Source organism: Oncorhynchus tshawytscha, linkage group LG01 (assembly GCF_018296145.1).
Source record: "Oncorhynchus tshawytscha isolate Ot180627B linkage group LG01, Otsh_v2.0, whole genome shotgun sequence".
NCBI lineage: Eukaryota > Metazoa > Chordata > Actinopteri > Salmoniformes > Salmonidae > Oncorhynchus > Oncorhynchus tshawytscha.
In genome coordinates, this window is record NC_056429.1 from 54,386,806 (window position 1) to 54,398,472 (window position 11,667).

The 11,667-nt window shown below is 42.8% G+C and overlaps 1 protein-coding gene across 1 annotated transcript; it reads left to right on the forward strand.

Moving 5' to 3' along the window:
- Positions 1-389: 389 nt before the first annotated feature.
- Positions 390-10,409, forward strand: LOC112253172 (potassium voltage-gated channel subfamily G member 3). The gene is made up of 2 exons (XM_024425165.2): positions 390-1,334; positions 5,814-10,409. Exons 1-2 carry the CDS (start codon positions 682-684, stop codon positions 6,457-6,459), a joined length of 1,299 nt encoding a protein of 432 aa, XP_024280933.1. The 5' UTR covers positions 390-681; the 3' UTR covers positions 6,460-10,409.
- Positions 10,410-11,667: the final 1,258 nt, after the last annotated feature.

Sequence of the window (11,667 nt, forward strand, 5' to 3'; positions counted from 1 at the left end):
GATGAATTACCCGAAACATTGTAATAAACGTGGTGCTGCATATTGATTAAATACTTAAGTTACCATATGCCAATTTAATGAGAAGTACTTTTGTCAAAAAGCATATATGGGCTCATGGACTACTGTGATTAGGCCTATATTATTAATAATTTTACAGTGTAAACGGAATACTATCGATCAACTCATAAAATGTCAAATAAATATATATCCTGCTTGTGTAGAGGGTGGCTCCCATCGATTGTAAAACGTGATCGTTTATATCGTGTGTTTTAAAGTGTGTGTGTGTGTGTGTGTGTGTGTGTGTGTGTGTGTGCGCGTGCGCGTGTGTGACATCACTACTGGGATCTGCACCCGGAGGACTAGTTTGGACACTGAGTAGAGCGGAACAACAGGCGCTCAGAACACCAGTACGATGTCGCGCAAGGATAGAGTAGCGCGCTCTGTTGCATAGTCCTCACGACACAACTCCAGTCGTCCAGATATATCTCTCTCAGAACAAGGAAAATGACGAAAAAGCTTGTAATAACGGCCAAACGCAATAGGGACGTATTGACTCCAATATTGGATTTGGAGAGGAATAAAGCATGTTGGTTTTATAAGAAACTGGTGCCTTTTGGCGCTGTATAAAACGAGCAGGGTGCCTTTTTCAGTACTCTACAAACACCTGTCAACAGCTGAAAGATGAAGTTTGGGAAGAGCATCTGTATCCTTAATGTGGGTGGCACAAAATATGCGTTCTCTAAGGAGGTGATAAAAGATTTCCCTCTGAGTAGAGTGAGCCGTTTGCACAAATGCGCCTCGGAGAAAGAAGTACTGGAAGTATGTGATGACTATGATCGGGAACGGAACGAGTTTTTCTTTGATAGGCACTCCGAGGCTTTTTGTTTCATCATGCTGTACGTGAAGTACGGGAAGCTACGATTCGTCCCGCAGATGTGCGAGCTATCATTCTACAACGAGATGATTTACTGGGGGCTGGAGAGCTCACACTTGGAGTTTTGCTGCCAGCGAAGACTGGATGATAGGATGTCCGACTCATACATTCATTTCTCCGAAGAGGAAGATAAACTCGACAAAGAAATGAGGGGGGAGAATTTGGTGACTCGAGTGGTCACAGAGAGAGAGGATTCAAAGTGGCTGGAGAGAATGAGAAGGACTTTTGATGAACCGACTTCATCAGTCGCAGCACAAATCTTAGCTTCAGTGTCCGTTATATTTGTTATAGTGTCCATGGTGATGCTTTGTGCAAGTACTTTGCCAGATTGGAAAACCGCTGAGAACAACAGTGTGGTGGAGCACAGGTACAATCCAGACTCTTTAGAGCATCCATCCGGGTATATATGTCCTATCTTTTTATATATTTTGTATATTTCCCCGTTATTTGATTGTCTGCAATGTCGTACATGCTTCTATGCCCTTCTTCTCAGTAAAGGACCTCAAGAGATGTACAACGTGTTATTTATGCTGCTGTGAAGTACATTTTACCCATACACATTTGCAGGACCGGCTCCAGGCATAAGCGACATAAGCCGTCGCTTAGCGGTCAGGGGCCGCCGAACCCCCAAAAAACTCAGTTGGGGTCTCAACTTACTGTTGACAATTAGAATAGTTGAATACACAAGGTGTAATTTCGAAATTTGGTCATGCATCAGCAGTTTTTTAAAATTGTTTTATAAGCAGTTTTTAAAAATTGTTTTATAAGTCACTGACAGTCACTCACTTATCCATGTCAGCTAACAATTGCTATATTGGTAAATTAGTTTTAGCCAGTTATCTAATCATGGCTGAATACATTCCCAGTGGCCCTGACCTTAAGGGGGCCCTCACTGATTATTTAAATCATTCTCACTTAGATATCATTGATATGGTATAAGTCATGGCAAAATGAGTAGAATTGCAGAAAATGTGCTTTAACAAATAATAACAATAAATACACACCATGTCAAAATGGGTAGAATTGCAGGAATTGTGCTGTAAAACGACAACATTTTCTCTACGACCCATGGCAAAATCTGTAGCTTTGCAGGAAATTATTAGTTTTCTCTCCGCCATCAAGAGGGGGGCCATTAAGGGGGGCCTCACAACCAAATCTTGCTTAGGGCCCCCAAAAGGCTAGAGCCGGCTCTGCATTTCTGTGTCTTTTAGAACTCATGCTAATTTAGAAGTTTGTATTGTTGTATTATGCATATGATACAACCTCGAAATCTAAGGGGTGTAATAGACCTACTACACCAGTCCTGACTAGAGCTGTCCCGGTGGGGAAGGGGACAGAGGAGGCGCTGAGTGTTTAACAAAGTTAAATGTCAAGGTAGCTTCTGGTCTGATCTTACCAAGTGAACAACACATTTCATGTGTTCAAAGTCTACATTTTCTATGTCGGCCAATTGTCATTAAAATATGACATATTACACACTGTTAAACTAAATGTTCATTGCCATAAGCACCACTGTCCCTTGCACTATTGTCGTTTTTGTCTCTGAGTTCTCAATTGTTCTGCATTTTATCTTTCAGCACTAACACGTCATAGTCTTTAACGCAAAAGAGGCTGAAGGACTTCACAAGTAGGAGCGTTGCCTCTCTTGTAACAGACAATACATGTTTACAGTAATACAGTTAGATTAAGGCAGGAAATGTATCATGAGTTGTTACTGTTGTTTGCTCCCTTTTTGGATATGCGCGTACAGTATGTATCGCTAACTGTCCTAGGTGCTGATTTTAGTGGCATCCGACAGTACCAGTCCAAGGTGCTGTTTTCTTTGTGGCATTCTACACTAAACCTACAGTACCTGGCCAAGGTGCTGTTTTCTTTGTGGCATTCTACACTAGACCTACAGTACCTGGCCAAGGTGCTGTTTTCTTTGTGAGATTCTACACTAGACCTACAGTACCTGGCCAAGGTGCGAACTTTAGTGGTAGCCTACTACAATATTCAGAACCTGTCCATTTTGAACAGTACCTGTCCAAGGTGCTGATTTCTGGGAGAGTAGGCCTACTATTGTCATAGGAGACCATGGAGGAGACAGATGATAATAACAATGTATTACTGTTTCTTAGTGTAATACACTGTCGGTCTCATGTCTCCTTTTTTTTAAAGAATTTTGATGTTTTGAAGGAGATTAGAACATACATCAATCAAATTGAGCCATTTATCAATACATGTGACTGTGTCAGCCAATACTTCTGTCCATGTGTCTACAGAGCTGTTTGTCATCCCTTTCTTGTCTGCTGTCACTCTGCTCTTTAACCTGTGTGTCTGTCTTGTATCCATGACTGCCACGCGGACCGCTCTCAAGGTATTGGTACCTGAAAGGCACCCAACAATATCTGTGTGTGTGTGTGTGTGTGTGTGCGTGTGCGTGAGTACAATTGTAGGTAATGCAGGTAGGTGTTGTTCTAAGTAAATGGTGGGAGGTTATGGTTGTACCTGATTTACTTCCCTTTGAAATGGGCAAATGATGTATTAAAGTGAGCATGACATCACAAGGTAACACAGTAATGGGGACTTCCATTCTACTCAAACAACTTTGGACGTGCTGAGCCCTTGCACCAAGCCCTCACCTGAATGCAAATTACAAAAGTTTATATTTGGTCAAAATTAAATATTTGTCAGATCTCGCCAAGGAGATGTGGGTGTGGAGTCAGGCGCAGATGAAACAAGTTCCGAAGGAAAAGGGCGTTTTATTTAACCAGCTCAAAATAACAGGACACCGGACTACAACAGTAGCCACAAACCCCCACTCAGACACAGTCCAGGGAAAAACCTCCTGTTAAAAATGAACTAAAGAAAACGCAACCCGAAACTAACTGACAGTCAAACGAAAACAATCCTGTACAAAAACCCAAAGGAAATGTCGAGATAAATAACCCCCCTAATTAACCAAAATGAAACCAGGTGAAACACAAAACAGACATAACCAAAAGAAAAGGGAAAAGGATTGGTGGCAGCTAGTAGACCGGCGACGACGACTGCCGAGCGCCGCCCAAACAGAGAAAGGAGCCACCTTCGGTGGAAGTCGTGACAATATTTGTCAGCATATCATTGACCCAAGGCAAGACTGCTTTATGTATAGCAGGTTTGGAAAAAATGACTAATTGATGATAGCGACAGTGACCCCTCAACATCACCACAAAACAATTATGTGAGATTATTCAGTGTATAATTTATAGCTGGAGAAATATGAATAACATATGAATCAATATTGCATTTCATTGAGAAAGGTCATCATAAACGACATGTCATATTGTATGAGATATCCGAATTCATTCATATCAGCATTTGAGAACAGCATATTTTTTGATAGACTACACTGTAACTGTCTTTTGAATGGCTGACCGCAAATCCCTCGTTACAGCCCTACCTTTACATGGAACCTTTGTGTCAGCCTGTCCTCCCCCTCTCTAAACTTAATAGGCATGCTCAGGGCTCAGTCTCAACCAGGTCTAACTTGCCTTTAATTCATGGTAGAATTGAGGGAAAAGAAGCCTCCAAAATCCCTGATCAGTATGCTTCTACCATCCTCTTTCCCTGGAGCTGCAATACATCTGTCCGTATTCCTTAAAGTCCCCTCAAAGCCCTCAAGGCCCAGGAATGGTCTCGGAATCAGATGAATGTCGAAAATGTGCATGGCAGTTTCATTTGTCATTTGTTGCTGTTACAGTGCCTTCAGAAAGTATTCAAACCCCTTGACTTTGTCCTCATTTTGTTGTGTTACAGCCTGAATTTAAAATAAATTAAATTGAGACTTTGTGTCACTGGCCTACACACAATACCCCATGATGTCAATGTGAAATTATGTTTTTGGAACATTTTACAAATGAATACTAAATGAACATCTGAAATGTCTTGAGTCAATAAGTATTCAACTCTTTTGTTGTGGCAAGACAAAATAATTTTAGGAGTACAAATGAGCTTAACAAGTCAGTTACATGCAATAATAGTGTTTAACATGATTTTTGAATGACTACCTCATTGCTGTACCCCACACATACAATTATCTGTAAGGTCCCTCAGTCGAGCAGTGAACTTCAAACACAGATTCAACCACAAAGACTAGAAAGGTTTTCCAATGCCTCGCAAAGAAGGGCACCTATTGGTAGATGGGTAAAAAAAGCAGACATTGAATATCACTTAGAGCACGGTGAAGTTATTAAATCATTGCATGTAGAAAAAAATATAATACTGTAAATTACAACCTGATCTTAAAAGGCAGAATATCTTCTGCATGTTCTGGAATTAAATTACAACAGGATTACGTTGTGAAAGTGTCTATATTGCATATAGTGTCCATAAGTCATAATAAGGCTCCAATAATATAGCCTACCAGCTGTTTGAGAGTGAAGCTTTATGAGTTATCAATGTGGTGAGACAGAAGCCTGCTATGAGTCGCTGGTCAATCACGACCCACTATCGATACAGTAAAACAGTGTTGTATAAGGGATTGACAGCTCCGTTCTTCAATAAAACGTCACTCTCCCACTGCTCCTACATTCTAAGAAAAAAAGGGTTCATAAAGGGTTTCCCATCTGTCCCTGTAGGATAACCCTTTTTTGGTTCCAAAACCTTTTCACCCAATGAATAGACCCCAACAACCAATAAACCCTTTAAGGAGCCATTCAGTGAAAATGTTCTAACTGGAACCAAAATGGGTTCTACTTTGAACCAAAAAGTTTCTGCTGCCTCGATAGCCATAGCTCCTTTTCTCTTAAGTCTGTAATGTCTGCAGCCCATTGCTTGTAGATATAGTGTGTAGACCTGTAGTGGAATCCCCTTCTCTCCTTCTTGCGTTAACTCTGCCTGGTTCTCCCTCCCACAGGATCATCGAGGCTGTGTGTATCAGCTGGTTCACCGCCGAGTGCATCGTGCGCTTCATCGTGTCGCGGGACAAGTGTGAGTTTGTCAAACGGCCCCTCAACATCATCGACCTACTAGCCATCACGCCCTACTACATCTCCATCTCCATGACGATGCTGACAGGCGAGAACTCGCAGCTGCAGCGTGCGGGTGTCACCCTGCGTGTCCTGCGCATGATGCGCATCTTCTGGGTGATCAAGCTGGCCCGTCACTTCCTGGGCCTGCAGACTCTAGGGCTGACACTGAGGCGCTGCTACCGGGAGATGGTGATGCTGCTGCTGTTCATCTGCGTGCCCATGGCCATATTCAGTGCTCTAGCCCAGCTGCTGGAGCATGGCCTGGACTTGGAGTCGCCCAACGAGGACTACGCCAGCATCCCTGCCGCCTGCTGGTGGGTTATTATCTCCATGACCACTGTGGGCTATGGAGACATGTACCCCATCACCGTGCCTGGGCGAGTGCTGGGTGGCCTGTGCGTGGTGAGCGGCATCGTGCTCCTGGCACTGCCCATCACCTTCATCTACCACAGCTTTGTGCAGTGCTACCATGAGCTCAAGTTCCGCTCGGCCCGCTGCACGCGGAGCCTGTCCGCAGAGTTTCTCAACTGAGGGACCACTGACGTTGCAGGAGGGTTAATGGGGGGCGGGGCACCTCTTCAGAGACCTCCATCCACACTAGAACTGTGTATTTATCTGAAACGTGGCCTCTTTCATTGTCTCACACGTATTTTGTTGATGTATCCCTCATCTTTGAACGTCAGTTGCTGGGGTTGTGGATTTTGAGGTTTGCAGACAGCACAGCCTTCAACCTTCAACAGTAAAGTCCAAGTAAGAAGTAATGGAACCTGATGGGCACTAGGACAGTTTCCACGGCTGCCATGGTGACAGTGGTTTTTGGGGCAGAGGGCACCTGGATCATGTCAGACCAGAAGGAGGCCTTCACGTACTGTGGATTACACTGCTGGCTGGCATTCTTCTGTTCCCATATGGCGACATGCAACAAAAGGGATTTGAGTTTTAATGTGATTTTCAATCCCACTCTCTGACAGTGTCACAGTGTGGGAGATGGGAAGGTATAATTTCGCTTCTCTTCCTTAGATCATTTATTTCTAGTATTCCGTCGGCCAGTGAGTGAACAACAATGCATTTCAAAGAACCAAAGTGTATCAGTACAGTGTACACTGTATGTTCCCTTTAACCTTTCACTGCAACGCTCACCTTTCTGCTTTTATCTTGCGTACACAAACCTGACAGATATAAAGAGCAATTTGAACGAGCCTATTTACAACTCAAACATGGTCGCATTCTAATCCTATTACCTATTCCCCCGTGAAAACCAAGCAATGCAAAATGGCTATGAAATGTATTTGTCGGAGAAACCAAGGGGGAGGGTTTTAACAAGAAGGAGTACAATATTGTGTGGGTCTGTCAGCTCAGCTGTGTAGGCAGGTCTGTAATGTGGAACACCGAGCCACAGAGCGAGAGTGTGTCATGGAGAGACGGGTGGTTCGGCTGACACTGTGCAGTGTAGTGAGGAGAGGGCATGCCTCAGCCTCGGGAGCGCTGCGAGTCTACTGACTGGAGGAGTGTAACCATTTGTGGCTGGTGTCAAAACCTTGGTAGCCTCTGCCTGTCACAACAAAGGCACTCGGCATGCCCATCCCACCATCCTCATCAGTACTGTATGTCAAAACCACCACAGCCTTGGTAGGCACTCCTCTCAATGTTGTTGTCTGGCCCACCTGCTTCTCCTCGACATACTGTCGACGCCATGTTTGAGTGGCTGGTGTGATGCATTCCGCCTCCTTTCCTGCCAGAGTGAATTCGATTGAATCTGAAAAGCTTTCATCATGCCTTCATTCATTTCTATGGTGGGGAATTGGGAATCAGATCCACATGTGTTCTCTTCACATCAGCCTGCTCCAGGGTATACTACCTGTTATCGCTAACAAGCACCATCTCTCGTCTCTCAGATTGTCGATAGCTGTGTTTGCTCCAAGCACTTGGTTTAAGTATTTGCTAAGAGAATCTGTATTTTGAACCAAAGCAGTTTTATATCTTCCGGAAGCACTTTATATAGTGGGAGCATTGGACAGTTCATCAAGTCAGTAACGAATGTATATTTGTGTGTTCTATTTCAGGGTTTCTCAAATTCGGTCCCGTTTTGGTTTTTGCCCTAGGACCACACAGCTGATTCAAATAAGCAACTCCTCATCAAGCTTTGATGATTTGAAATCAGATGTGTAGTGCTAGGGCAAAAACCAAAATGTGCACCCAAGGGGGGCCCAGGACCGAGTTTGGGAAACCCTGCTCTATTTGATGTGATTGTTATTCACCGCTGGGAATACCAGTCTAATTGTACTAGTGATGCTGGTTCTGTTTATACAGATTTGGTGTTCCTTTGCTTTGTCCTCAGTGTAATGGTTTCCACTGGCTGCAGACAGCCCCATCTGCTCTCTCTGATCTGCCCTGCTTTAATTTGGCTGCTTTTCCAAACACAGCAGTCACAAAACTTTAACTGTGTTGAATATGTTGAATATTGATGGGATAAGATTGATTAAACTCGGGCCTCCCGAGTGGCGCAGCAGTCTAAGGTACTGCATCGCAGTGCTAGAGGCATCACTACAGGTCCGGGTTTGATCCCGGGCTGTGTCGCAGCTGGCCGTGACCAGGAGACCCATGTGGCGGTGCACAATTGGCCCCACGTCGTCCGGGTTAGGGGAGGGTTTGGGATGTCCACATCCCATCATGCTCCAGCGAATCCCTGTGGGCTGGGTTGTCCGTATGCATGCTGACCTCGGTCACCAGCTGTACTGTGTTTCCTCCGACACATTGGTGTGGCTGGCTTCCGGGTTAAGGGAGCAGTATGTCAAGAAGCAGTGCAGCTTGGCGGGCTTGTGTTTCGGAGGACGCATGGCTCTCGACCTTCTCCATACGGAGTTGCAGCGATGGGACAAGACTGTAACTACCAATTGGGGAGAAAAAAAATATAAGATTGATTGAACTCGTTTTTTCAGACCGTATCTTCTGGGAATCAGGCACTTGAAAGAGAAAAGCCTTGACTAGACTTGGTTGACCTTTGCAAATGTGACTTAGCATGAAGGGAAAGGAATAAGGGTGCTGTTCAGAGGTATTGCAATAATCTTATGGCAAATGTCTCCAGGAGAAGAGTTGCTCAAAACCAACACACAGAATGAGGTGCAATCACACCAAAGAGCCTGATATTTGAGAGGAAACAACTTAAGTATTTGCTTTGAGAGTGCGAGCACACAATGAGTTTTGAACCTGAAGGGAACTGGCAGCAACACGTAGCCTATCTCTGTCAGCAACAAGACCATCCTCATCTATGGGAATAATTAACTTTCTCTTGTCAACATTCACACCAACATTTAATTATCTCTGCTCTCATTAAAAAACTCACAGGAAGTCACATTGCTCCACGGCAATGAGGATTTATATATCTGACCAGCCTACTTTTCCCTGACAGAAATCCACATCATTCAGAGCTCCCTGGATTCCACTCCATTTAAGTGAATATTTCCACAAGATTCATCAGGGATTCTAACTGCTGCAGGGGTGACTGAGACTCTGACACCATAACAAATCCAAGCCACATATAGACCACAATAGCTAGATTTTCTCTAACCATACTCTCTCCCTCCTCTCGTCTGTTTTTTTCTCTCTCTCTCCCTCTCTCTCTCTCTCTCTCTCTCTCTCTCTCTCTCTCTCTCAAAGTGGGATTGCAAGACAAATCAGGCAATAAAAACACATTGAGGAGATTGAAGATGGTTGACTCGTTATAAGACCATTGAGTGACCTATTTAATGTATTTCTGACACCCTGTCACTGACATTGCTCTACTCAATGAAATGTACAAATATTCCACACCCAAACTCAGTGCAATCTTGATATTTGGACTAGGAACATATTACATAAGTATCGCTGTTGTCATCACAATATGTATTTTGACATTGGACTAAAACTGTGAATGCGAAGTGTGTGACAAGAAAATGTGGACCACTAGTGAGTTTGATCCCTTGTGAAATGAACGCTTCTGGAAAAGTTGCTGTTGTGTTGACGATCAGGTAAGGTAAGGCAATGTGATTTTTGTTTTGTTGGAACAAATGTTGTATTTCTGAATTTAGTATTTGAGAATAACTGAAGAATATTTCCACTACTGTAAACCCTTGTAGGACATATTTCCGTGCTCACGTGGATGTAGTGGGGGGCAAAATTGGCCCCACAGTTGTTACAAGACTTGATAAATAGGGATATTTCAGGTAGGACCTGCAACTTCTGATTACTCTACAGTACTTTGTCACATCGAAACACCTTCTGTGGGCACCTTTAGCATATTTCCGCTTCAATAGAATGTACAATTGAAACAGTGCATAGGATACCTTTTGAAAAAATGGTTGTTTATGCAAGCCATATCTCCAAAATGTTTGTTTTTTCCCTTATTTTTTTAATGAAACCAGCTATTTTGTATAGAGCTTATGTTGTTTACATATATAATGGTTATATGGTTGTATATAAATAAAGCTAATCTGTCTAATCTGTACTTTTGTCTGACTACATTTAGGCTTACATACATGTACACGTTTGAGTTTACTTTATAATATTATAGAGTGGGGTAACACACATGTTAGTCTCTTATTCATAATTCTTAATGCAAATTACATTGTCATTCACTTCAATGGAACCCATTTTATTCATATATTACTTTAATAACAAATAACAAAACATTGTTCAAGGAGAAAATTATGGGTGATTGATGTTTGAATAATGTATTTTTGACTCTGCATCTTAATTTACAGAGATACTTCTGGATTTTGTCAATGAAGCCCTTTATCTACTTCCCTTGTGTTAAGTTTAAAGGAAATTGATAACTAGCGTTAGCACAATGACTGGACTTCTATGAAAGGAGCTCTACGGTAACAGCTGTTAGCATTGGCTTGTGAAACTACCTCCTAACTTCAAACTGGACGCAGAGACATAAAAATGGTATCCACAAGTTCAGCTGACTTGGGGGAAATCCAGCCGCTTTGCCAGATTTCAAAAAGGCTTTACAGCGAAAGCACACCAGGCGATTATCTGAGGACAGCGCCCCACGTACAAAAGCATTACAAACATTTTACAACCAAGCAGAGGCATCACGAAAGTCAGAAATAGCGATAAAATAAATCCCTTACCTTTGAAGATCTGCCTCTGTTTGCAATCCAAAGGGTCCCAGCTACATCACAAATGGTCATTTTGTTCGATAAAGTCCTTCTTTATATCCCAAAAAAGTCAGTTTAGTTGGCGCGCTTGACTCAGTAATCCACCGGTTTCCCTCGTTCAAAATATATACAAATGAATCCCAAAAGTTACCAATAAACTTTGTCTTTTACAAGTCAAACAACGTTTCAATGTTTCTAATCAATCCTTAGGTACCCTAATATGTAAATAAACGATCAAATTTAAGACGGAGAATAGTATGTTCATTACCGGAGACAAATAACGAAGTGCGCCCCCTCACCGACGCGCGCCACAACACTCCATCAAAATGGGAGCCACTTAGAAAAACGGCAAATTCTAGCTAATTTTTCAAAAAACAAGCCTGAAACTCTTTCTAAAGACTGTTGACATCTGCTGGAAGCCCTGGGAATTGTTTCCCCATAGACGGGCATTTTAAATGGTGTCACCTCCCAAAAAAACTTCAGGATGGATTCTCCTCGGGTTTTCGCCTGCTATATAATTTCTGTTATACTCACAGACATTATTTTAACAGTTTTGGAAACCTTAGAGTGTTTCCTATCCAATACTACAAATTATATG

What these genes read in the sequence shown, in the direction of transcription:
- LOC112253172 (XM_024425165.2), top strand. Translation starts at nt 682, where the DNA reads ATGAAGTTTGGGAAGAGCATCTGTATCCTTAATGTGGGTGGCACAAAA. An exon ending in TCTTTAGAGCATCCATCCGG is followed by an intron (nt 1,335 to 5,813) that starts GTATATATGTCC and finishes TCCCTCCCACAG; the next exon opens with GATCATCGAGGCTGTGTGTA.